This window comes from Trichomonas vaginalis (assembly GCF_026262505.1).
Source record: "Trichomonas vaginalis G3 chromosome Unknown ctg_164, whole genome shotgun sequence".
Lineage (NCBI taxonomy): Eukaryota > Parabasalia > Trichomonadida > Trichomonadidae > Trichomonas > Trichomonas vaginalis.
The window spans coordinates 73,248-101,015 of record NW_026529251.1 but is presented as its reverse complement, the minus strand read 5'-3'; the positions used below and the strand labels follow the sequence as shown (position 1 = coordinate 101,015).

Below are 27,768 nucleotides of genomic sequence, written 5' to 3'. Positions count from 1 at the left end.
ATTCACACCAGAAGACTAACAATTTTCCGAATAAAAACTTCATTTATACTAAACATCTTCAGGGCTAGAAGGGGCGCAGCCCCTGGAAGCCCCACTACCTTTTTTTTTTTTTTTTTTATATGGCAATAATTACATTTATAAAATGTAATTTTATCCAAAATTTTTTGGCAAATTCGCATAATAGCATTAATATTTGAAGCTGAGATTAAACCTGTGATTACTTCTGTAACTTTTGGAAAATCATCGCAATTTAATATCTCTTTATATTGAATTGAGAAATAAAAAAAATCAAATGGATTCATTTCTTCAATTTCAAGGAGATTGTAAAAATTGATAGAAGTGTTATTGCAACAAATTGTATTTGCAGCAAAAAATATCATTTGCTCGATTCCATTTTTGGAATAAATTTGCTGGAACAATGTTAAATTAAAACAGTTGCTTAATTTTTCTTCATTGTTTTCATAAAAAAGTAACAAGTTTGCAACTGAAATTTCAAAATTTTGATAATTGCCAGTTATTTCAGTAAATATATATATTTGCTTTTCTTCATCTAAAAATGGCAAATATTGATTTGCAATATTAACTAAAGTTTGGGATAAATTGTTCCAGTTTGATTTTACAATTTGTGAGCACATTATGTAATATGTAAATTTATCCGCTTTGTAGGAATTTAAAATTGTTTGTTGTTCTGTTTCAGTTAAATTACTGAATTTTTCAAGATTAATATTGTGATAAAAAATAGAATCCTTGAAACATTCTGATATTTTTTCAATGTTTAAAACGGATGCTAAAAAATGTAAAAGAACTTCATCAGTCACTGTGATTTTTTTGAAAAAATTTATCCCAATTCAAGCATCCAATTGATCTTTCTGTCATTGTACTTATGCATTGATAAAGTTGATTTAATGAATCCGAAGAATAATCATTATGCTTGACTAGTTGAGTTAGTTGATACAGACTGTCGTCAGCCATTTTAAAAAAATGAATAAAATTGTATAGTAAATTATATTTGTGAAATTTGTGACGCTACATTCAATCTAAGACCAATATCTCAAAGAATTCCTCATTTAAGTATTACTTTTCATTGTTTTTTAAAAAATATCTTTGCTTATTTGTTCACTTTTTTGACATTTATTATATGCTTTTTATCATATTTCCGATGATATGAATATATATTCTATATAAGAATGACGCTACATTCAATCTAAGACCAATATCTCAAAGAATTCCTCATTTAAGTATTACTTTTCATTGTTTTTTAAAAAATATCTTTGCTTATTTGTTCACTTTTTTGACATTTATTATATGCTTTTTATCATATTTCCGATGATATGAATATATATTCTATATAAGAATGACGCTACATTCAATCTAAGACCAATATCTCAAAGAATTCCTCATTTAAGTATTACTTTTCATTGTTTTTTAAAAAATATCTTTGCTTATTTGTTCACTTTTTTGACATTTATTATATGCTTTTTATCATATTTCCGATGATATGAATATATATTCTATATAAGAATGACGCTACATTCAATCTAAGACCAATATCTCAAAGAATTACTCATTTAAGTATTACTTTTCATTGTTTTTTAAAAAATATCTTTGCTTATTTGTTCACTTTTTTGACATTTATTATATGCTTTTTATCATATTTCCGATGATATGAATATATATTCTATATAAGAATGACGCTACATTCAATCTAAGACCAATATCTCAAAGAATTCCTCATTTAAGTATTACTTTTCATTGTTTTTTAAAAAAATATCTTTGCTTATTTGTTCACTTTTTTGACATTTATTATATGCTTTTTATCATATTTCCGATGATATGAATATATATTCTATATAAGAATGACGCTACATTCAATCTAAGACCAATATCTCAAAGAATTCCTCATTTAAGTATTACTTTTCATTGTTTTTTAAAAAATATCTTTGCTTATTTGTTCACTTTTTTGACATTTATTATATGCTTTTTATCATATTTCCGATGATATGAATATATATTCTATATAAGAATGACGCTACATTCAATCTAAGACCAATATCTCAAAGAATTACTCATTTAAGTATTACTTTTCATTTTTGATTCAATTTTCGAACGGTTTTCGTAAATTTTGCATCATTTCATTTTTTAATGGGAAAATCATCTATATTTAATCAAAAAAGAGCAAACTTTACAGACGAAAATAAAATATTTATCAGGGAACAATCTGATAAATACCAAAAATCAACATCGAGAGATGAAAAAACGAATATAATCAAACAAGTTCTTCAATATTTTAATATTAAATACTACGAAAATGAATCTAAAGCTGTCAGAAGATATTTTAGTTATATTGCAGTGAAAAATATTCCCGCAGTTACTGGAAAATATCCTGATACAATTGTTCGCAAAGATATGCTTTATTCGCATGATCATACAAATATTATTAATTCAAATAATATTGAACGTTACTACCGTTGCATCGATCATTCTTGTCAAGCACGTTATTTAGTTAAAGAAAAAACCAGAATTTTCGAAAAAGTGACACCAACTATTAAAGTTATTTTATTACTAGATTTATTTACAAATTATAAGATAATATCATTAACCGAATATATTTTTAATATAAATAAAAAACTTTTTTTATACAAAAAATTACAATCAATCGATAAATATTATAAAACATTTATTCCAAAAAGATTAAGTAATAGGTGGGATCCTGCATATAATATAATTTTATGTCATAAAGCTTACAAATTTTAGATGGACCACAGTGAGAATGTGAGTGGTTAATTTAAAGGTGGTCTGATAAAGATATCGAAGCTTACTCAACACAGAATGAAGCAGTTTCTAATACACAATCTTACTAGTGGTGTTTCGGTCGCCAGCGCTCTCATAGGGGTGCTGATTTCAAAAACCACTACTTCAAATTATTCAACAATACTCAATGCAGCATGAAGCAGCTACTACTGCTGTATCTTACTGGTAGTGTTTTGGTCGTTGGCTCTTGCACAGTCTCTCAGATTTTCAAAATTTTTTTTCAACACTATTTTGTTTCGCTCTCAGAAAGCTATCCTACAAAGACATCGAAGCTTACTCAACACAGCATGAAGCAGTTTCTAATACACAATCTTACTAGTGGTGTTTCGGTCGCCAGCGCTCTCATAGGGGTGCTGATTTCAAAAACCACTACTTCAAATTATTCAATAATACTCAACACAGCATGAAGCAGTTTCTAATAAATATATACATATATAAATATATACATATATAAATATATACATATATAAATATATACATATATAAATATATACATATATAAATATATACATATATAAATATATACATATATAAATATATACATATATAAATATATACATATATAAATATATACATATATATATAAATATATAAATAACAAAATACAATCAAAAAATAGTGTTTGGAAATTTAAGGTTAAGTGTCACTTTTTCGTAAATTCTACCACACTCCAAATATTATTAATTCAAATAATATTGAACGTTACTACCGTTGCATCGATCATTCTTGTCAAGCACGTTATTTAGTTAAAATTGAGAACAGTTCAGTTTCCGAAGATTTACAAAAGGAACATATACCCGAATGCAGACAATTTAAAAAGTTACAAAATGAAAAAAATGATCTTCATAAATCAATGACTCTGACAGAAATATACAATAAGGCAATGGCAAAATTTTCTGAAGACAACGGCACTTTTCAGCAGATTAAAAAATTTATGACAGAACTTGCTGTTGGTACTGATGAAAACCCATTAATTAAAGATTCATTGGTCAGGGAAGTTTATAATAAGTCCAGAAAATTTTCTGTTGGAGAAAAAATTACAGACGATGAAATTGCTAATTTTTGTTTAATAAATGGCGAGCAGTTTTTCATTGGCCATGATTTTCAAGCAAATTGTGAGACGATGTTTTTTTGGTTTTGAGAAGGCAATTCAATTTGCAAAAGAAGCCACAGATTTATTTTGCGATGGAACTTTTAAAATTACACCAAAACATTTTCAAAAAGGACAGATGCTAACAATTATGATTTGTGAACCTTCAACAAATCAATATCTACCACTTTTATTTATATTCATGAAAAACCGCACATTTGAATCTTATAAGAAGGCATTTGAATATATTTTTACTGTCAAGGGTATTCAATTTTCAAAGCTAATTCAAATTCATTGTGATTTTGAAAAGGGAATGATAGAGGCACTTCAACAAATTTTCCCTAAAGTCCGTATAATTGGATGCCTATTTCATTTCAAACAAGCTTTACACAGGAAACTTGTAGCACTTTATACAAAAAATTTCAATACTTTACAAAATTTTTTATTTAAGCTATATTCTATTACTCCATTCATGTCTCATGAAGAATTTGTACTTACAATGCATATAATTAATCAAAATAAAGTTGATTCGATCAAAGATTATATTGATTATTTCAACAAAGTTTGGTTGCCGCACTACAATTTAATATCTCAATATAATAATGCAACTGCAATATTCACTAATGATTGCCTCGAGAGTATGCATTCAGAATTTTCTTCGTTAAAACATCCAACCATTTATGAAGCTATTAAGAAGATATCTCAAATCCAATTAGATAAATATAACGCCATCAAAAATAACCAGAAGATCGATCGCCATATAAAAACCGTTATCACTGATAGCTACAAAAATTATATTCTTGATTGCTTTCAAAAAGAACTTGAGAAAACAATTTTTTCTATCAAACAATACAACGTAAGTGATCTTTCTTTGGCTCAGAACGAGATTTCTCCATATGGTTCCATAGAATCGAGTTCATTGTTCGAAAATATTCCAGTTCATGATGCAGATATACTCAAATCGATCGATCTAACAGATAAAGATACAATGATCACTAAGTTTATTAATGAAAAAAGAGAAAAAATTATGGCATTATTTAATGAAACATTAAATCATCCAGATTTTAATTCATCCACTCCAATTCAAACTAATTTTGAGCAAGCTGATACAAATCAAGGTTCAGATGCTCCAATTCGCTCCGAAAATTCAAATATTGCAGACTCTACAGATTTAGAACCAGAAAATCAAAACCATCCTTCTACAAATCAAAGTTAGTATACAAGTCTTGGGTACGGTGGCACTGCGCGCCTCCTTACCCAATACTTGTGAATTTGACACTTTACAAAACCGTTAACGTATATTTTGCAACACAAACGACAACACTAACTTAACCTTAAATATTTACAAAACCACCACCCACTTCACTTCACTAACGAACTCACTAATGTAAAAAATAAACGTTCTCACTATCGTTCTCACTAACGACTTCACTAATGTTCTCATAAATTTTCCTCAATATCTTCATCATCAGTGTTAACCCTATTGTAGTCATACTTGAAGCCATAAACTTTCTCTAACTTTCTTAACGTACAATTTACATAACTTACCTTCGTCATCATATGGTTTAATGATATAACTATTTCTATCTTTATACACAGTCAATGAAAAGTCAACTGGTCTCGGATGTATTTGAAAGAACATGTTATGCTCAGGAAGGAAGAATAAATGTTTAAATGTATGTTTGTTATATTTTTCGATTTGTATGAGTTGCTTTTGTTCTGTCATTTACATCCAAATAAAAATTTTCAGTAAAATAAAAAATAAACTTAAAAATTAATGATATCACCACCCTCACACGTATGAAAACATAGCGCAAAAATAAATTTAGGTGAAGTGGTGAGATCTCACCTGTTTTTTCACCTCTTTTTTCACCCGTTGAATTCATTGCTTTATAACTCTCTTCCTTGGTTTCTTTTTAGTTGCTTTCTTCACGTCTGTCTCCAACTTGACTGTCTTTCTTCTTCGTCCGTAATGATACCAATTACTTCCACCAGTCAATGGGTCAAATGGTCTTTCGTAAGGGTTTCCATACATTCCATAGGGACCATACGGAAGAACTACTGGTGGAGGAAGAGTTCCATCGACTCTATTTAAATGCATTGTTTCACCTTTCATCTGGTCATTAAAGTCTTTTGCGTGTTTTGCAAACTCATCGTCCTTTCCTAAAGCATTTTCTGACTCAGTCGCAACCAAATTGGATGCTTTATTTATGAGTCCTATTTTATTTAATCTTAACTTCTTTGCAACCCAGCCTCCAATCTTTCCTTTATTTGCATCTAATGTCTTCGAAACTCTTCCTCCACTCATTTTATTTACTGCGTCATAAGCTCCAAGTGCTTTTGCTCCAAATGCTAATGCTTTTGTTCCCATTGCGCCTAAAGCTGCCCAAGCTACCATTTACACCATATTAAAATCATCTCTCTTCAATATTATCTCATAAAAGTTCTCGTTACTGGAGAAAGTCAATGAAACATAAACATTCTCATTCATAAACTTCTTTCTTATATCATCTATTCGCTTCAAAATGTCTGAACAATTGCTAACATCTTCTACAACAGTTATTTCATCATGAATGACCTTCAAGAACAAGCTCATTTAATATGCTATTAAAATCATCTCAATAATGAGTCCATCCTTTCCATCTTTAGGTAGCACAACATCTTTCATTGAAGAAGGTTCGACAAGTCTTATGTTAAACTTACTGACAAAGTTTGTTATACTATAATGCTTCGGTGGCGAATACATGTAGTTTGAAAGACATAATATAGATTCTTCAGCAAATTCACTTATACTGGATTTTATAACAATGTTCTCACGAGACCAAATACCACCAATTGACAATCTTGTAAGCAATCCTGCTGAACCTTCAACTGTAAACGTCGATGGTAACATTCCACGAAGGTCATCTATTGACATCTTTGAGTCACTGAATTTAAATATTTTCTTAAAGCAATCGTCATTATCTAACCATGCAATAGCTTTGAAGTTTTCATTCGAATATACATCTGCTTCATTAAATGTAAAACCTGACTTCTTTGCAGAGATGACTTTAAAATCTATTGAGTTTGTTTCAAAATTATATGCTATGCTAACTTCTGAAGGTAATGGATGTCCTTCCGCAGTCAGTTGTTCTCTCACTACCGTTTGAAGCTTTGTGTTAAAAACTTTCATGTCATCTCCTGTGTCTAGGTTCACATACACAGCAACAGGAAAACTATCTTGCTTCTTTGTTTCATCATTATACCTCAAAACATTAAAGTTCTTCAATAATATTGTTCTTCCTGCTGGAATACTTCGAACCTGTCTGATTTCAATAGCTTTCTCACCTCCTACATACTCTACCCAGTGTCTTGGATATTCATAAGTATACTGACTTTCTTGAATTTTGGTAGGTTTCATCATAACGTGTTCATAGTATATCTTTATACTCTTGTCAGTTAGACTCGGTGCTATGTTCTGAATATTTCTGACTTGCATTTTTAATGGAGATAAAATGAAGCATTTAATACATGACGTAGATGAAGACATGAATGAAACTACAGACAAACTTAACTCTTCTCTCATTCTTCCTTTCAGTAAGGACTATGAGTTCTGTTCAAATGGCGTTTATTTCTATTGTGGAAAGATGGGTTCAGGTAAGACATTTAATTTAATTCGTCATATACTCATAACAGAACGTTTAGGAAATGACTCATATTATGACCAAATCATTATATCAGCAACTTCAGACTCTATGGACTCAACAGCGAAAACATTTATGTCAAAAGTTCAAGCCTCTGTCGTTAAAGTTCCAGACAGTGAACTCATTGAATTTCTTCAACGTTACATTCGACGTAAGAGGAAATATTATGCCATCGTTGAATTTATACAGTCAGGAATGCAAAAGACTTCTGAGGAGATGGAAAGAATTATTGACAAACACCACTTACGTCAGTACTCAGGAGTTTACGATATGAAACGACTGACAAACTACATTCTATCAAAACTTTCAAAATACCCCTTCAAAAAATATCCTTCAAACACTCTGCTCGTTTGCGACGACTTCGCTGGTAAAGGTTTAGTGTCAAAACCAGACTCACCATTAGCTAATATCATTACTAAAGTCAGACATTACCACTTAACTGTAGCAATACTTATGCAAACATGGAGGTTTTTAGCTTTAAACATAAAACGTCTCATAACTGACTTCGTTATCTTTCAAGGTTTCTCACGTTATGATATTGAACTCATTTGGAAACAGTCAGGTATAACATTACCTTTTGAAGAAATTTGGGAAGCATATAAGTCTCTCATCTCTCCTCGTTCATACCTTGAGATTCATATCATGACTAATACCATTAAAGTCAAAAATATTCCATGGGAACGACCAACATTGTTTTAAAGTTTAACCTTCAATTGACTGATGGTAAACAAATTCCATGCATCTCTGTCGCCATTTCTGTTAATATTTTTGCTGTCATTCATATCATCCACTTCTCCATCCGTTAGCTTTTGAGGATATGCGTTAGAATAGCTGTTCTTAAATGAAGGCTTTTCACCTTTGAGAGCATAAACTCTATAACTTTCTGCATACTTTATGTTTGAACCTCCTGAGCCATCATTGACATAAATTTTTATAGGCTTCCACCCTTTGTTCATGTTCCTGCTTCTTCCCTTAGCTCTTTTGTTCAGTAGTTCTACATCTTTATACACAGCTCCTGTCTCAGTGAATTCAACAATATTTTCATTCGTTAGCTTTACATTCAAACCCTTGTCGAGTATATTGTTCATTTCATACATATAAAAGGTTTTTATTCTATATGAAATGAGAAGCAAATCCATCTTAGCTGGTGCCGTTAATGTTCCAATTGAACCAACATCAAATGTTGACTCACGAACGACAAACAATATTGTCATAAAGAACTATAGTTCAGAGTGTTTGAAAGAAAAAGAACCAGAACTGAAATCCGTGAATTTAAACTCAGCTTCAAACGCTAACGCTACATCAGATGTTAAGTTAGAGTATCCACCACTGGACCAAGTTCTTTCAAGAGAAGCCAACGACAACCCTTACACAAATGTTCAAACAAATCCTTCAGATAACGTAGACCATTACCTTCTTCAGTTATACCAAACAATTTTACTCAAAGACGATAAGAAGCTTTTGACAAATCTTATAAGCAAGAACCAAATAATTCTAACAAAGGAGGACCTTGAAAATGTTATATCACGAATAACAGGGAAACAATGTGTCATTGACTATCTCGACCCTGAAATCGAATGCTGTGGTCAAACGCCACCATTCATGAAAATAGGTAACATCCGCATCATTGAAACACCAGGAACTACAGGAGTTGAGTTTAAGTATAAATATTCGAATGAATATACAAAACTTTCAACAGAATATAAACTTTGTTTGAAATATGTTTTAGTAAATTAAAGCAATTTGTAATATCTATCCAAAACTTCTTCAACAGTATCGAACTCATCTTCATAATGCAAACCTAATCTTATTGACTTGGTGCAGTTTTCACTAACACAATATAGCGCTTTGCGCTCGGCGCCTTTGACGCCTTTTTCTGTTCTCTTGACTGACATAACTAATTCATTTGTTTCATCAAACAGCAACAACCAAAGTTCATGACCTAATACATAACATTCATACTTTATATTTTTAGCTCTGAGTTCTCTTGTAAGCTGTTGCATTTAATATTTTCTAAAAAGTCAACTTCAACAGTCATTCGCACTGGTGCCTTCAGTTCTACAGGCTCGCCTTGAAAGTCAACAAGTCTGAATTGCATGTCTTTCAAATTATGAGGACTAATGCGAATCCATTTACCTAAATGAGTTGCTATGACAGGAACGTTTGGAATGAACATTGAATTGACTGCATAACAGAAAGACTTATATTCTACTGAACCTTTACTATTAACTCCTGAAATGCCTGTGACATTAGCTATTTTAGACTCAATGTACAAACAATTACCATAACATACGTATGGAACAGATTTCATCTCAATCGTTTTGTCAACACTTTTCAAAGGAAATGTCATATGGTATGCACCCAGAAGCAATTGAACTCTATGACTCATTCGTGTTATCTTAAACTCCTTTGCATAACTGAACTTCAAAACTCCTGCAATAAGTTTAACATTCATTAAGTTTTCTTCGTTATCCTTGTTTATTGTAGTATTTATGAGAGCATTTAACACTCCAGCTAATGTTTCCATCTTATATTCTACATTATTGTGAAATCTTATTTCGTGCTTCTTTCCATCTATTTCAAACTCCATGAAATCTGTTTCATCTGTTATGACAAAAGTTGCGATAGTATTGAAGTCAACAACTCTGAAAGCAAGTGCTTCATTCTGAAGACCTAAGTTTGTTTGTAGCTTTACTATTCCGTATTCGTTTGGGTCTGTACTTTGCAAATAGAACAACATTTTATTCTCATTAAAATATGACTATTGCTGCATATGCGTATGAAACAAATGAAGCAAGAAGAGCACATGAACTAGTAAACGAAAACTCAACTTTAACCATTGAAGGCAATGATTTAGTCATTGACGATGGAAAAACTAAAAAAGTCATTGATTTCGATACTTTTAACACTTATGACCCATTCATTACAACAAGCAAGGTTCCTATCATAAATGATGGAACGGTGCAATATATAAATTCTACAGTAGATGCCTCATTAGTGAAAGTACTGAATGTTCTCATTGAATTGTTAAAGAGCTTTCGATTTGACGACAACATTAAATGCTTAAAGAATTTAGTCATGAATGAGAAACAAATTCTTGGCGTTGCTGGTAGCAGTAATGATGTACACCTTATGACATTAGAATATTATAACGAACATAAAGATGAACTGAAAGGAGAGAAGGGTGACACCGGACCTCAAGGACCACAAGGAATACAAGGAATACAAGGAATACAAGGACCTCAAGGCGAAAACGGTTTGGATGGAAAGGATGGAAAGGATGGAAAAACTGCTAAATCATGGATATGGGACCTTATAAATACTGGTTTAACAGCTGCTTCATATGGAGTTCTTCAATACCAAATCGGAAAGATATGGGCAGTACTTGGTGAAGAAGTTTTAAATGACGTTAAAAATGCTTTGAACTTCATTTCAAATGGTTCGGATACTATTAAAACTTTATCTGGTTGGATGCAAGAAACAAGGAGTCAAATAGATACTGTAAGACGTATAGCAAACAATGCACGTACGGGATTGGATACTTTACGACAAGCACAAAATACACTAAAGGAAGCAAATGATATTCTTGGCTCAGTATCAGACATGCATGAAGATTGGCTTAAAGGTATTGACAAATCTTTAAAAAATCACAGTCAGTCTATTGCTGACTACAAGAAAAGTATAGATTTTTTACATAGTGCTATGGACGTACATGATGGAAGCATAAGGAACTTACTTAATGCTAACAATAACTTACCAGGAACTATTAAAGCATTTATAAAGTCCTTTGTAAAACCCGGTGCTCTAACATTTAGGTCTTTGAGAGCAAGAGCATTGAAGTCAAGAGATGCAGAAACTCCAACAGAAGGAACTGAAACAACAGAAACTCCAGAAGAACCACCAAAACCAACAGCTAATGAAATATTGTTCGAATATTTTCCAAGGTACTCTGTTCTCATTGCATACATTCAAGAAATACTTAAGAAAGCAGACTTGACTTTAGGAGATGATGAAAGTTCTGTATATCTTTCGTTCCAGTTTCAAATAGCAGAACTTTTGAGACAGATATGCTTAATGTATGACAACATCTCTGATTTCACAAGATATGATGACGACCATGACCCCGAACACGGTGAAGAAGAAGTTTTACAAACATCCATTAAGACAGGAAAGGTTTTAACACAAAGTCTCATTATTGACACCAAAGATGGCGAAGTGGACGTTCTTCAAGAGCTGAAGAAAAATACTTCTTCGGGAGGTGGTGGTAGGCATGAACTTGAAATAAATGAGATAGAAGAGAAATTAGCCGAAAAAGCAGATAAAGAACATAAACACAATATCTCCGATATAAATGAACTTCAAGCTACATTAAATAGTAAAGCGGACAAAAATGAACTTGACGCAATGAACAAAGTTTTGAAATCTCATAAACACAATATCTCCGATATAAATGAACTTCAAGCTACATTAAATAGTAAAGCGGACAAGAACCATGTTCATTATATAACTTCAGACGAACAGATTATAACGGACTACCATGGATATTTAACACGAAGTGATGAAGCGAAGACAAAAAATGTTAATGAAAGAAGATATAAATACATTCGTGCTAAAGGTTATGACATAAGCTGTACTGTACAGTATGATGTAGCTAAAGCACCAGAAGCATTTGGTTATACCGGTGAAATTTATGCCTCTACTTTCAATGTTAACGGTGTATTAGTTGAACCAAGATTTACTTTGAGAGTTAAGGCAAAAATAACGTTTGAAGATGCTATTAAAAGTAAAGCTGACAAAGTTGAACTCGAAGCAATGAACAAAGTTTTGAAATCTCATAAACACAACATCTCCGATATAAATGAACTTCAAGCTACATTAGACAGTAAAGCTGACAAGAACCATACACATAAATCCTTCACTACTGTTAGAGCAGACGACATAATATTGAACTTTGACCTTGGTTCAAGTGCACCATTAGAAAATCCAAGTACAAGCGTAAAAGATACTCTTAACAGTTTAGATAAGAGTTGCAGGAACATTGAAAGTCATGCCAGAAACTTTGAAGCATATGAACTACCAACAATGTTAGATAAGAAAGCAGATAAAACTTATGTGGATGCAGAACTAACAAAGAAATTTTCGAAACCAGATACAATGACATTTACAACAGAAATTATAAATGGTGAACCAGCAACTCCATTTGAATTTGTTAGAGGTCTTCAACCAGATACTTTTGAATTTTTCTTGGATAATTCTATTGAACTAACATTACATTATAAAAGTGGAACAAATGCAACATTTCATCCGGGAGATACATTCCAAATGGTATTTAATGACATAAGTTCTTTAGAATATGTTTATAGAGTTATGAGCATATATGATTTAATATATCCTATAGGAGCTGTTTATACGTCTATGAATCCAATAAATCCAAACACTTTATTTGGTGGTAGATGGTATGAAATAGTTGACAGTTTTCCATTCTACACTAATACGCAGTCAATGAAGATGGGAGGTTCAAAGAAAATAGGTATTGAAAACCTTCCTTCACATATGCATAGGTTCAGTGGAAGAACATCTGTGGAAGGAAACCATTCACATTCAATAACAAAAAGAGGTTATATAAATCTTGCAGCGGGTTCGAATAGACAGGGAATGAACAGATATGATATCTCAGATGACCCCAAAGATGTTAGCACAGGTATTTTCTGTGGAACTGCAGGAAATCATACACATGTTGTAGCTGGTATTACAGACCCAGCAGGTAATGGAAAAGATTATATGCCTCCTTATATAACAATGCACGCTTGGATACGAGTTGGTTAAAATCTTTAACTTTACATAAATGAGCTTGAAAGAAGTATTCGAACAACATCCATGGAGGTCATTTAAGAAGTTCAATGAAGCTGCAAAGAGTTGGGGATTTACTAACAGAGCTGAAGTGAAAAGGTTCTTTGACAAAAATGTTGTACATCAAACAAAAATAAACCCTTACGACTACTTTTTACCAATTTACTCCAACACTCCTGACGCATACCAATTTGACACTCTCATTCAAAGCAGAAAAGGAGGACATAAACCATTCCTCATCTTCATAAATGTTAACACTCGTAAAGCATATGCATATCCAATGAAAAATAAAGGAACTCGTGAAGTGTTAAGAGTTTTACAAAAGTTTGTAGCAGAACATAACCCAAGTACTTTAACATCAGACCAAGACAGTGCATACCTCAGCAATGAAATCACAGAATTTCTCATTAAGCATAACATAACTCACTACACTACTGAAGACCATAACCATAACATACTCGGCATCATAAACCGCTTCATAAGGACTCTCAGAGATTTAAACCAAGAGCGAGACTTTACCGAAGAAACAATGAAACATTTTCTCGAAGTATATAATTCCTCAACACATTCTACAACAGGACATACACCAAATTCAATGACACAACAACAAGAAGAAAAGTATATACAAAAGAAACGAAGCCAAACACAAAATATCAGAAATTCAACACAATTTACCCTCATTCCTGGTACAAAAGTTCGTGTAGTTCTTGACGACAAACCGTTGACAAAGAAACGTTTAAGGTTAAGTAGAAATTATTATATTGTAGACTCTACGCAAGGTAATGGATATCTTATAAAAGCTGCCGACGACTCTATTGCGTTTTATCCTCGACATAAATTAGTCGAAAGTAGTAATGGCAAACTTGCTGAAACCATTGACGAAGCAAAGCGAGGAGTGGTTATTGAAATACTTGGCTATAACACAAACGATGACACTTATAAAGTAAGATATGAAGGAGGCGTTGAAGATGTTATACCATCTAAGAACTTGAGAGAGTCGAAGCCAACACATCTGGGACCATTAGAGCGGGAGTACTGGAAAGACAAAAATATGCCAGAAAGAATAAGAAAATTCTTCTAAACTTTTTCATTAGATGTAAATCAGACAAAAATATAATTTAGGTGAAGAGGTTAGATCTCACCTGTTTTTTCACCTCTTTTTTCACCCGTTGAATTCATTACTTTATAACTCTCTTCCTTTCTCCAACTCTTCTAACTTCTTCTTAAGTTCAGCAATGTTGTCCTCATGAAGTTTAATCTTTCTCAAAATTCCTTCTTTATCTAATGGTTGCTTTATCTTTCTAAACTGAACTCTACCATCCTTCATAGTATGAATGTAAAAACCTTCTGGAATAGTTCCTGATTTAATGTATTCTACCAAAAACTTTTGTTTCATTGCTTCAGTGACTTTAGTCGTCATTTCAATCAAATAAAAATTTTAATATTAAATAAAAATAACGTTATTTTTTCAGTAAGGAAACGCAGGAGTTTTACGATTTATTTGAGGCGTGGGTTCTGGTTTAAATGTTGGAGTCGGTTTAGGAGTTGACTTTTGAACAGGAGTTTGTACTTCCATAGGTTCAGGAGTTATTGAAGGTTTTGCTTGTGAAGGCGTTGGTTTTGGCGAATGTGTTGGAGTTTGTTTAACTTCAGCTACTTCAGTATTATTTATAACATTTGCTTTATTTCTTTTCAACATCATAACTGCTCCTGCTGTAGCTAGCAAACCTAGTGGGAGACCATATCTTATATAAGGACTTGACCAAATGCTATTTTTGACAGGAGCTGGTGGAACACCTAACCTTGGTGAAACTGCTCTTTGCCATTGTGCAGCTCGTAAGAAATATTCAATAGGTGCTCCATAATCGTTTGGTAAAGTTTGTTTCATAGATGGTGAAGGTTCGCGAGAGCTTGATGAAGAACTCATTTATAAGCTTTAAAAATAAACGTTCATCCTTTATTCCTCACTGTCGTCCGTGGCTAAGTTATAGTCATCTAATCTTATTATGGGGATGCCATTAGCACGCACCTGAATGGCAAAGCAACAATCCCTCATAAATCCAATAAGTGCTTTGGTACGTTTTCAGTTGCTAGTTCAATAGGTCCTTTAACAGACAATTTGTATTTATTGGAGCAGTAGATGTTTGACCTTGTTGGAAGCAAAAGTCCACTTCTGTTGGAAAACCACATAAGAAATGTGTGTTGTCATAGCTATCCCATTTATGTTCCACACTACCATCATCCACAATGACCTCATAACATCTTCATTAAATCCTATCATATCATTGTTTTGTATTGCAAGCGTTCGCAACCATTTCATAAAATACAGGTCCATATGATTTTTCAGGTTCTGCAGGCATATTTCCATAAGCTCCCATGGAAAGCTGAAGATATTTAAACTTAGGTTCTCAAAATTAACATAATAGTTGTCTTTCTTTCTAAATAGTGCCCAAATACTTTTAACATTAATAGGCGTATAAGCTGCTGTAAATGTTGCCTTGAACTATCTGTATTCTTTGAGAATGAAACGTCCATAGGAATCCAATCCATAACTTTAACAGGAAAACATAAAGCCTCGTTTTGTATAATGTTCTACAAGTTCTGTATAAATGTTAGGGTCTAAAGAGAATGACTTTGGATGAATGAAACATTCATTAAAAATCCATCTTTGTTCGAATAGTTGCTGGGTTACAGTTGTAATAGTAACTGTTCCACTAGCTTCTACTGCCTTCGTTACATAGTGAATGGTTCATTCCATGGAACAAATTTATTTGTCGGTGGATTTGAATCTGAAGCAAATGCAACTTTAAGAGTTGGATTGAAAAGCAATGATATCATTTACAGATATAGATTGTGCATTGTAAGGCGTCGCTACTGAACTTTACTTTAAGCTGAATGTTCCTGCAAAAGCTGGAATAAATCTTAATAGCTTCTAATGGTAAAAACTTCTAACAGGAATTCTTAAACGAAGCTTAAAATCAAATGATTTTCCTGCTGTAATTGGACCACTAACATTTGTCCTGTTCTGCATGTTCCCGATGACTCCATACATCTTCATGTCGAGTCTTTGAGAAAAACATCTACTTTCTTTATTTGTTCGGTAGTTTGTGAGTTTGAAGTTATATATGCTTCTTCTCTTGCGTTGTCTTGAGATATACGATACGACCATTTGCAAGGATTTGATATCCAGCAACTGCATAGAAAGCGTCATCGAAACCAATCCAAAATCCTGGTGGGTTTGTTTTATTGGAACCTGAACCAATTTCTTTATCTACAATAAATTGACCTTCCATTTTATACGTAATGAATGTATTGTAAAGGTACTGTGTGCAGGTTTCAGGCTTGTTGTATAACAGGAGCTTGTTCTTCTGGTTCAGGGTCTTTAGGTATAATACCAACGAACTGACCCACTCTTTTACCAAATATTTTTGACACCGTTCCATACGTCCTCTTCGCGAAGATTTTATTCCATTCCATATACCTCTTCCAATCTTCTGAAGAAGTTTTCCAATACTACTGAAGAACCCATTTTACTATATGTAAAATCTTAATGTCCGCCTAGTCTCTTACGTTTCCTGTTGAGTTCCATAGCATTCTTTAACTGGAGCTCATACATTCTGTTTCCTCCTCTGGTAGAAAACATATTCTGGGTCAACTCCTGTGTTTTCGCGTCATCTGCAAAAAGTTGTTTATATCCCCCCTTCAGGGTTTGTATAAAACTCTTTCCATCCATCATATTTGCATACCCATGGTGGCAAACCTAACGCAGCGTCATTTGACATGGCAGTTTTGCATTTGTACATCTGTTGGCACTTGACATAGAGTTTTGCCATTGCAGTTTTGTATTCTAACTTTCATTTGGAAATATTCTCCGGGTTTGGTTGTCCAGGTTGCTGTGCAGTTCGCTAAGTTCTGTGCGTGCCATTTAATATTAGATAAAATATCTCTTACACAGTACATTATGAACCCTTTGCAGGCATTGGTTCATCCTTCATATTCTCTGTACTTTTCTGCCACGTCAAATAAATAAATGACACAATGGAAAAAAACCTAAAACAGTAGTCCTATTTCAAACCACATTTACTTACTAATAAAATTTCTTAATTGTGACACTTTCTCCAGTTTATAGGACCTCTCTCATAATTCTAGTCTTGTCATATAAAACTCATAGTCATGTAATGTCCTCTAAACCATCTCAAATAACGGTTTCCAACACCACTTTTATCGGATGTAAAGCTAAAAAAGCATGGATGGTTATGTATAACGTCTAAAGTTTCTAAAAGAGTCTCTCAAAGTCCAGTCTACTTGGTATTGAAAATCCCATGTGTTATAGAACGGCGGGTCCACTATAAAGAAACATTTTCCTTGTCTTTATATTTTTCATACAAATCTGTCCATGACAATCTCACAAACTCTATACCCTCAAATATATTTTTCTATGTCTCTTGAACCATTTGTATAGTTAAAGATATAAAACTTTTGACATAAGTTTTCAATGTTCATGACTCTTATAGCAGCCACTAATAATAGTCTAGCAGATATACTATTCCAGTCTATAATATTCTGCTTTTTTCAAAACCTCCTCCTCACAATATTTTTCTTATCTAATGGTATACGTTTCCATCTTACCTATAGGTATCCTTTCTTTTAACTCTTTCAATATATTGTTTTGTGTCTGGTATATGTTTGAGACGGTCCATTATAGTTTGTCGAAGTCATTGCAATATAATCTTTGAGTCTGGGAATATTATTGACATAAATGGGATATTATAGAAACTTCCACCGAACAAATCTACAAATGTTAGACCATTCGGTAGTTTCTTAAGTTCTCTCAATAGAATATCTTTACATCTACTCTTATTTCCAAAGAACGGTAACGGTGGTTTTTGTAAAATTCATTTATATATAATAATAAAAATGTTTTTCCCGAAAAGTGACAGAAAAGTGACAAAACATGAAAACATATATAATTTGTGAAAAGCGAACACTTATATAATGTTTCGACCCAGAAGCAATGGAGGAAGAAGAAGAGTCCTCCGAATTCACACCCAGAAGACTAACAATTTTCCGAATAAAAACTTCATTTATACTAAACATCTTCAGGGCTAGAGGGGGCGCAGCCCCTGGAAGCCCCACTACCTTTTTTTTTTTTTTTTTTTATAATGGCAATAATTACATTATAAAATGTAATTTTATCCAAAATTTTTGGCAAATTCGCATAATAGCATTAAATTTGAAGCTGAGATTAAACCTGTGATTACTTCTGTAACTTTGGAAAATCATCGCATTTATATCTCTTTATATTGAATTGAGAAATAAAAAAAATCAAATGGATTCCATTTCTTCAATTTCAAGGAGATTGTAAAAAATTGATAGAAGTGTTATTGCAACAAATTGTATTTGCAGCAAAAAAATATCATTTGCTCGATTCCATTTTGGAATAAATTTGCTGGAACAATTGTTAAATTAAAAACAGTTGCTAATTTTTCTTCATTGTTTTTCATAAAAAAGTAACAAAGTTTGCAACTGAAATTTTCAAAATTTTGATAATTGCCAGTTATTTCAGTAATAATATATTTGCTTTTCTTTCATCTAAAAATGGCAAATTATTGATTTGCAATATTAACTAAAGTTGGGATAAATTGTCCAGTTTGATTTTACAATTTTGTGAGCACATTATGTAATATGTAAATTTATCCGCTTTGTAGAAATTTAAAATTGTTTGTTGTTCTGTTTTTCAGTTAAATTACTGAAATTTTTCAAGATTAATATTGTGATAAAAAAATAGAATCCCTTGAAACATTTGATATTTTTTTCAATGTTTAAAACGCGATGCTAAAAAATGTAAAAGAACTTCATCAGTCACTGTGATTTTTTTGAAAAATTTATCCCAATTCAAGCATCCAATTGATCTTTCTGTCATTGTACTTATGCATTTGATAAAGTTGATTTAATGAATCCGAAGAATAATCATTAAGCTTGACTAGTTGAGTTAGTTGATACAGACTGTGCGTCAGCGCATGTTTTAAAAAAATGAATAAAATTGTAATAGTAAATTATATTTGTGATTTTGTGACGCTACATTCAATCTAAGACCAATATCTCAAAAGAATTTCCTATTTAAGTATTACTTTTCATTGTTTTTTAAAAAATATCTTTGCTTATTTTGTTCACTTTTTTGACATTATTATATGCTTTTTATCATATTTCCGCATGATATGAATATATATTCTATATAAGAATGACGCTAATTCAATCTAAGACCAATATCTCAAAGAATTCCTCATTTAAGTATTACTTTTCATTGTTTTTTTAAAAAATATCTTTGCTTATTTGTTCACTTTTTTGACATTTATTATATGCTTTTTATCATATTTCCGATGATATGAATATATATTCTATATAAGAATGACGCTACATTCAATCTAAGACAATATCTCAAAGAATTCCTCATTTAAGTATTACTTTTCATTGTTTTTTAAAAAAATATCTTTGCTTATTTGTTCACTTTTTTTGACATTTATTATATGCTTTTTATCATATTTCCGATGATATGAATATATATTCTATATAAGAATGACGCTACATTCAATCTAAGGACCAATATCTCAAGAAATTACTCATTTAAGTATTACTTTTCATTGTTTTTTAAAAAATATCTTTGCTTATTTGTTCACATTTTTTGACATTTATTATATGCTTTTTATCATATTCTTCCGATGATATGAATATAATATTCTATATAAGAATGACGCTACATTCAATCTAAGACCAATATCTCAAAGAATTCCTCATTTAAGTATTACTTTTCATTGTTTTTTAAAAATATCTTTTGCTTATTTGTTCACTTTTTTGACATTTATTATATGCTTTTTATCATATTTCCGATGATATGAATATGATATTCTATATAAGAATGACGCGCTACATTCAATCTAAGACCAATATCTCAAAGAATTCCTCATTTAAGTATTACTTTTCATTGTTTTTTTAAAAAAATATCTTTGCTTATTTGTTCACTTTTTTGACATTTATTATATGCTTTTTATCATATTTCCGATGATATGAATATATATTCTATATAAGAATGACGCTACATTCAATCTAAGACCAATATTTCAAAGATTACTCATTTAAGTATTACTTTTCATTTTTGATTCAATTTTCGAACGGTTTTCGTAAATTTTGCATCATTTCATTTTTTAATGGAAAAATCATCTATATTTAATCAAAAAAGAGCAAACTTTACAGACGAAAATAAAATATTTATCAGGGAACAATCTGATAAATACCAAAAATCAACATCGAGAGATGAAAAAACGAATATAATCAAACAAGTTCTTCAATATTTTAATATTAAATACTACGAAAATGAATCTAAAGCTGTCAGAAATATTTTAGTTATATTGCAGTGAAAAATATTCCCGCAGTTACTGGAAAATATCCTGATACAATTGTTTCGCAAAGATATGCTTTATTCGCATGATCATAACAAATATTATTAATTCAAATAAATATTGAACTTTACTACCGTTGCATCGATCATTCTTGTCAAGCAGTTATTTAGTTAAGAAAAAAACCAGAATTTTCGAAAAAGTGACACCAACTATTAAAGTTATTTTATTACTAGATTTATTTACAAATTATAAGATAATATCATTAACCGAATATATTTTTAATATAAATAAAAAACTTTTTTTTATACAAAAAATTACAATCAATCGATAAATATTATAAACTATTATTCCAAAAAGATTAAGTAATAGGTGGGATCCTGCATATAATATAAATTTTATGTCATAAAGCCTTCACAATTTTAGATGGACCACAGTGAGAATGTGAGTGGTTAATTTAAAGGTGGTCTGATAAAGATATCGAAGCTTACTCAACACAGAATGAAGCAGTTTCTAATACACAATCTTACTAGTGGTGTTTTCGGTCGCCAGCGCTTCCATAGGGGTGCTGATTTCAAAAACCACTACTTCAAATTATTCAACAATACTCAATGCAGCATGAAGCAGCTACTACTCGCTGTATCTTACTGGTAGTGTTTTTGGTCGTTGGCTCTTGCACAGTCTCTCAGATTTTCAAAATGTTTTTTTTCAACACTATTTTGTTTCGCTCTCAGAAACCTATCTACAAAGACATCGAAGCTTACTCAACACAGCATGAAGCAGTTTCTAAATACACAATCTTACTAGTGGTGTTTCGGCGCCAGCGCTCTCATAGGGGTGCTGATTTCAAAAACCACTACTTCAAATTATTCATAAATACTCAACACAGCATGAAGCAGTTTCTAATAAATATATACATATATAAATATATACATATATAATATATACATATATAAATATATACATTATATAAATATATACATATATAAATACTATACCATATATAAATATATACATATATAAATATATACATATATAAATATATACATATATAAATATATACATATATATATAAATATATAAATAACAAAATACAATCAAAAAATTGTTTGGAAATTTAAGGTTAAGTGTCACTTTTTCGTAAATTCTACCACACTCCAAATATTATTAATTCAAATAATATTGAACGTTACTACCGTTGCATCGATCATTCTTGTCAAGCACGTTATTTAGTTAAAATTGAGAACAGTTCAGTTTCCGAAGATTTACAAAAGGAACATATACCCGAATGCAGACAATTTAAAAAGTTACAAAATGAAAAAAATGATCTTCATAAATCAATGACTCTGACAGAAATATACAATAAGGCAATGGCAAAATTTTCTGAAGACAACGGCACTTTTCAGCAGATTAAAAATTTATGACAGAACTTGCTGTTGGTACTGATGAAAACCCATTAATTAAAGATTCATTGGTCAGGGAAGTTATAATAAGTCCAGAAAATTTTCTGTTGGAGAAAAAATTACAGACGATGAAATTGCTAATTTTTGTTTAATAAATGGCGAGCAGTTTTTCATTGGCCATGATTTTCAAGCAAAATTGTGAGACGATGTTTTTTTTGGTTTTGAGAAGGCAATTCAATTTGCAAGAAGCCACAGATTTATTTTGCGATGGAACTTTTAAAAATTACACCAAAACATTTTAAAAAAGGACAAGTGCTAACAATTATGATTTGTGAACCTTCAAACAAATCAATATCTACCACTTTTATTTATATTCATGAAAAACCGCACATTTGAATCTTATAAGAAGGCATTTGAATATATTTTTACTGTCAAGGGTATTCAATTTTCAAAGCTAATTCAAATTCATCTGATTTTGAAAAGGGAATGATAGAGGCACTTCAACAAATTTTCCCTAAAGTCGCGTATAATTGGATGCCTATTTATTTCAAACAAGCTTTACACAGGAAACTTGTAGCACTTTATACAAAAAAATTTCAATACTTTACAAAATTTTTTATTTAAGCTATATTCTATTACTCCATTCATGTCTCATGAAGAATTTGTACTTACAATGCATATAATTAATCAAAATAAAGTTGATTCGATCAAAGATTATATTGATTATTTCAACAAAGTTTGGTTGCCGCACTACAATTTAATATCTCAATATAATAATGCAACTGCAATATTCACTAATGATTGCCTCGAGAGTATGCATTCAGAATTTTTTCGTTAAAACATCCAACCATTTATGAAGCTATTAAGAAGATATCTCAAATCCAATTAGATAAATATAACGCCATCAAAAATAACCAGAAGATCGATCGCCATATAAAAACCGTTATCACTGATAGCTACAAAAATTATATTCTTGATTGCTTTCAAAAAGAACTTGAGAAAACAATTTTTTTCTATCAAACAATACAACCGTAAGTGATCTTTCTTTGGCTCAGAACGAGATTTCTCCATATGGTTCCATAGAATCGAGTTCATTGTTCGAAAATATTCCAGTTCATGATGCAGATATACTCAAATCGATCGATCTAACAGATAAAGATACAATGATCACTAAGTTTTATATATGAAAAAAGAGAAAAAATTATGGCATTATTTAATGAAACATTAAATCATCCAGATTTTAATTCATCCACTCCAATTCAAACTAATTTTGAGCAAGCTGATACAAATCAAGGTTCAGATGCTCCATTCGCTCCGAAAATTCAAATATTGCAGACTCTACAGATTTAGAACCAGAAAATCAAAACCATCCTTCTACAAATCAAAGTTAGTATACAAGTCTTGGGTACGGTGGCACTGCGCGCCTCCTTACCCAATACTTGTGAATTTGACACTTTACAAAACCGTTAACGTATATTTTGCACACAACAAACGACAAACTAACTTAACCTTAAATATTTACAAAACCACCACCCCACTTCACTTCACTAACGAACTCACTAATGTAAAAAATAAACGTTCTCACTATCGTTCTCACTAACGACTTCACTAATGTTCTCATAAATTTTCCTCAATATCTTCATCATCAGTGTTAACCCTATTGTAGTCATACTTGAAGCCATAAACTTTCTCTAACTTCTTAACGTACAATTTACATAACTTACCTTCGTCATCATATGGTTTAATGATATAACTATTTCTATCTTATACACAGTCAATGAAAAGTCAACTGGTCTCGGATGTATTTGAAAGAACATGTTATGCTCAGGAAGGAAGAATAAATGTTTAAATGTATGTTTGTTATAATTTTTCGATTTGTATGAGTTGCTTTTGTTCTGTCATTTACATCCAAATAAAAATTTTAAGTAATAAAAATAAACTTAAAAATTAATGATATCACCACCCTCACACGTATGAAAACATAGCGCAAAAATAAATTTAGGAAGTGGTGAGATCTCACCTGTTTTTTCACCTCTTTTTTCACCGTTGAATTCATTGCTTTATAACTCTCTTCCTTGGTTTCTTTTTAGTTGCTTTCTTCACGTCTGTCTCCACTTGACTGTCTTTCTTTTCTTCGTCCGTAATGATACCAATTACTTCCACCAGTCAATGGGTCAAATGGTCTTTCGTAAGGGTTTCCATACATTCCATAGGGACCATACGGAAGAACTACTGGTGGAGGAAGAGTTCCATCGACTCTATTTAAATGCATTGTTTCACCTTTCATACTGGTCATTAAAGTCTTTTGCGTGTTTTGCAAACTCATCGTCCTTTCCTAAAGCATTTTCTGACTCAGTCGCAACCAAATTGGATGCTTTATTTATGAGTCCTATTTTATTTAATCTTAACTTCTTTGCAACCAGCCTCCAATCTTCCTTTATTTGCATCTAATGTCTTCGAAACTCTTCCTCCACTCATTTTATTTACTGCGTCATAAGCTCCAAGTGCTTTTGCTCCAAAATGCTAATGCTTTTGTTCCCATTGCGCCTAAAGCTGCCCAAGCTACCATTTACACCATATTAAAATCATCTCTCTTCAATATTATCTCATAAAAGTTCTCGTTACTGGAGAAAGTCAATGAAACATAAACATTCTCATTCATAAACTTCTTTCTTATATCATCTATTCGCTTCAAAATGTCTGAACAATTGCTAACATCTTCTACAACAGTTATTTCATCATGAATGACCTTCAAGAACAAGCTCATTTAATATGCTATTAAAATCATCTCAATAATTGAGTCCATCCTTTCCATCTTTAGGTAGCACAACATCTTTCATTGAAGAAGGTTCGACAAGTCTTATGTTAAACTTACTGACAAGTTTGTTATACTATAATGCTTCGGTGGGCGAATACATGTAGTTTGAAAGACATAATATAGATTCTTCAGCAATTCACTTATACTGGATTTTATAACAATGTTCTCACGAGACCAAATACCACCAATTGACAATCTTGTAAGCAATCCTGCTGAACCTTCAACTGTAAACGTCGATGGTAACATTCCACGAAGGTCATCTATTGACATCTTTGAGTCACTGAATTTAAATATTTTCTTAAAGCAATCGTCATTATCTAACCATGCAATAGCTTTGAAGTTTTCATTCGAATATACATCTGCTTCATTAAATGTAAAACCTGACTTCTTTGCAGAGATGACTTTAAAATCTATTGAGTTTGTTTTCAAAATTATATGCTATGCTAACTTCTGAAGGTAATGGATGCCCTTGCCGCAGTCAGTTGTTCTCTCACTACCGTTTGAAGCTTTGTGTTAAAAACTTTCATGTCATCTCCTGTGTTAGGTTCACATACACAGCAATAGGAAAACTATCTTGCTTCTTCTTTGTCTCATCATTATACCTCAAAACATTAAAGTTCTTCAATAATATTGTTCTTCCTGCTGGAATACTTCTAACTTGTCTTATTTCAATAGCTTTCTCACCTCCTACATACTCTACCCAGTGTCTTGGATATTCATAAGTATACTGACTTCTTGAATTTTGGTAGGTTTCATCATAACGTGTTCATAGTATATCTTTATACTCTTGTCAGTTAGACTCGGTGCTATGTTCTGAATATTTCTGACTTGCATTTTTAATGGAGATAAAATGAAGCATTTAATACATGACGTAGATGAAGACATGAATGAAACTACAGACAAACTTAACTCTTCTCTCATTCTTCCTTTCAGTAAGGACTATGAGTTCTGTTCAAATGGCGTTTATTTCTATTGTGGAAAGATGGGTTCAGGTAAGACATTTAATTTAATTCGTCATATACTCATAACAGAACGTTTAGGAAATGACTCATATTATGACCAAATCATTATATCAGCAACTTCAGACTCTATGGACTCAACAGCGAAAACATTTATGTCAAAAGTTCAATCTCTGTCGTTAAAGTTCCAGACAGTGAACTCATTGAATTTCTTCAACGTTACATTCGACGTAAGAGGAAATATTATGCCATCGTTGAATTTATACAGTCAGGAATGCAAAAGACTTCTGAGGAGATGGAAAGAATTATTGACAAACACCACTTACGTCAGTACTCGGAGTTTACGATATGAAACGACTGACAAACTACATTCTATCAAAACTTTCAAAATACCCCTTCAAAAAATATCCTCCAAACACTCTGCTCGTTTGCGACGACTTCGCTGGTAAAGGTTTAGTGTCAAAACCAGACTCACCATTAGCTAATATCATTACTAAAGTCAGACATTACCACTTAACTGTAGCAATACTTATGCAAACATGGAGGTTTTTTAGCTTTAAACATAAAACGTCTCATAACTGACTTCGTTATCTTTCAAGGTTTCTCACGTTATGATATTGAACTCATTTGGAAACAGTCAGGTATAACATTACCTTTTGAAGAAATTTGGGAAGCATATAAGTCTCTCATCTCTCCTCGTTCATACCTTGAGATTCATATCATGACTAATACCATTAAAGTCAAAAATATTCCATGGGAACGACCAACATTGTTTTAAAAGTTTAACTTCAATTGACTGATGGTAAACAAATTCCATGCATCTCTGTGCCATTTCTGTTAATATTTTTGCTGTCATTCATATCATCCTTCTCCATCCGTTAGCTTTTGAGGATATGCGTTAGAATAGCTGTTCTTAAATGAAGGCTTTTCACCTTTGAGAGCATAAACTCTATAACTTTCTGCATACTTTATGTTTGAACCTCCTGAGCCATCATTGACATAAATTTTTATAGGCTTCCACCCTTTGTTCATGTTCCTGCTTCATCCCTTGCTCTTTTGTTCAGTAGTTCTACATCTTTATACACAGCTCCTGTCTCAGTGAATTCAACAATATTTTCATTCGTTAGCTTTACATTCAAACCCTTGTCGAGTATATTGTTCATTTCATACATATAAAAGGTTTTTATTCTATATGAAATGAGAAGCAAATCCATCTTAGCTGGTGCGTTAATGTTCCAATTGAACCAACATCAAATGTTGACTCACGAACGACAAACAATATTGTCATAAGAAACTATAGTTCAGAGTGTTTGAAAGAAAAAGAACCAGAACTGAAATCCGTGAATTTAAACTCAGCTTCAAACGCTAACGCTACACTCAGATGTTAAGTTAGAGTATCCACCACTGGACCAAGTTCTTTCAAGAGAAGCCAACGACAACCCTTACACAAATGTTCAAACAAATCCTTCAGATAACGTAGACCATTACCTTCTTCAGTTATACCAAACAATTTTACTCAAAGACGATAAGAAGCTTTTGACAAAATCTTATAAGCAAGAACCAAATAATTCTAACAAAGGAGGACCTTGAAAATGTTATATTCACGAATAACAGGGAAACAATGTGTCATTGACTATCTCGACCCTGAAATCGAATGCTGTGGTCAAACGCCACCATTCATGAAAATAGGTAACATCCGCATCATTGAAACCACCAGGAACTACAGGAGTTGAGTTTAGTATAAATATTCGAATGAATAT

The 27,768-nt window shown here is 31.8% G+C and overlaps 5 protein-coding genes and 6 pseudogenes across 11 annotated transcripts, besides 6 other annotated features; 6 read left to right on the top strand and 5 right to left on the bottom strand.

The window, feature by feature from the left end:
* Positions 1–117: 117 nt before the first annotated feature.
* Positions 118–2,508: a mobile genetic element.
* Positions 2,509–3,482: 974 nt separating this feature from the next.
* Positions 3,483–5,112: a mobile genetic element.
* Positions 5,113–5,500: 388 nt separating this feature from the next.
* Positions 5,501–16,754: a mobile genetic element.
* Positions 5,784–6,299, bottom strand: TVAGG3_1084370 (protein of unknown function, DUF4107 family; the record flags this gene model as incomplete). The annotated part of the gene is made up of 1 exon (XM_051256785.1): positions 5,784–6,299. The coding sequence occupies one exon, from the start codon at positions 6,297–6,299 to the stop codon at positions 5,784–5,786; it is 516 nt and encodes a 171-aa protein (XP_051075999.1).
* TVAGG3_1084360 lies at positions 6,498–7,193 on the bottom strand (annotated as a pseudogene). The gene has a single exon. A coding segment is annotated over exon 1 (696 nt).
* Positions 7,429–8,165, top strand: TVAGG3_1084350 (annotated as a pseudogene). Its single transcript has one exon. A coding segment is annotated over exon 1 (737 nt).
* Positions 8,707–9,321, top strand: TVAGG3_1084340 (uncharacterized protein; the record flags this gene model as incomplete). The annotated part of the gene is made up of 1 exon (XM_051256784.1): positions 8,707–9,321. One exon carries the CDS (start codon positions 8,707–8,709, stop codon positions 9,319–9,321), a length of 615 nt encoding a protein of 204 aa, XP_051075998.1.
* On the bottom strand, positions 9,548–10,111 carry TVAGG3_1084330 (uncharacterized protein; the record flags this gene model as incomplete). The annotated part of the gene is made up of 1 exon (XM_051256783.1): positions 9,548–10,111. The coding sequence occupies one exon, from the start codon at positions 10,109–10,111 to the stop codon at positions 9,548–9,550; it is 564 nt and encodes a 187-aa protein (XP_051075997.1).
* TVAGG3_1084320 lies at positions 10,717–11,693 on the top strand (annotated as a pseudogene). The gene has a single exon. A coding segment is annotated over exon 1 (977 nt).
* TVAGG3_1084310 lies at positions 11,989–12,553 on the top strand (annotated as a pseudogene). The gene has a single exon. A coding segment is annotated over exon 1 (565 nt).
* Positions 12,667–13,410, top strand: TVAGG3_1084300 (ATP binding; the record flags this gene model as incomplete). Its single annotated transcript, XM_051256782.1, has 1 exon — positions 12,667–13,410. The coding sequence occupies one exon, from the start codon at positions 12,667–12,669 to the stop codon at positions 13,408–13,410; it is 744 nt and encodes a 247-aa protein (XP_051075996.1).
* On the top strand, positions 13,430–14,159 carry TVAGG3_1084290 (annotated as a pseudogene). The gene has a single exon. A coding segment is annotated over exon 1 (730 nt).
* On the bottom strand, positions 14,618–14,854 carry TVAGG3_1084280 (uncharacterized protein; the record flags this gene model as incomplete). Its single annotated transcript, XM_051256781.1, has 1 exon — positions 14,618–14,854. The coding sequence occupies one exon, from the start codon at positions 14,852–14,854 to the stop codon at positions 14,618–14,620; it is 237 nt and encodes a 78-aa protein (XP_051075995.1).
* On the bottom strand, positions 14,903–15,289 carry TVAGG3_1084270 (annotated as a pseudogene). Its single transcript has one exon. A coding segment is annotated over exon 1 (387 nt).
* Positions 16,755–18,596: 1,842 nt separating the features above from the next.
* Positions 18,597–21,005: a mobile genetic element.
* A 981-nt stretch (positions 21,006–21,986) lies between these two features.
* Positions 21,987–23,617: a mobile genetic element.
* A 1,384-nt stretch (positions 23,618–25,001) lies between these two features.
* Positions 25,002–27,768: part of a mobile genetic element that runs on past the window's edge.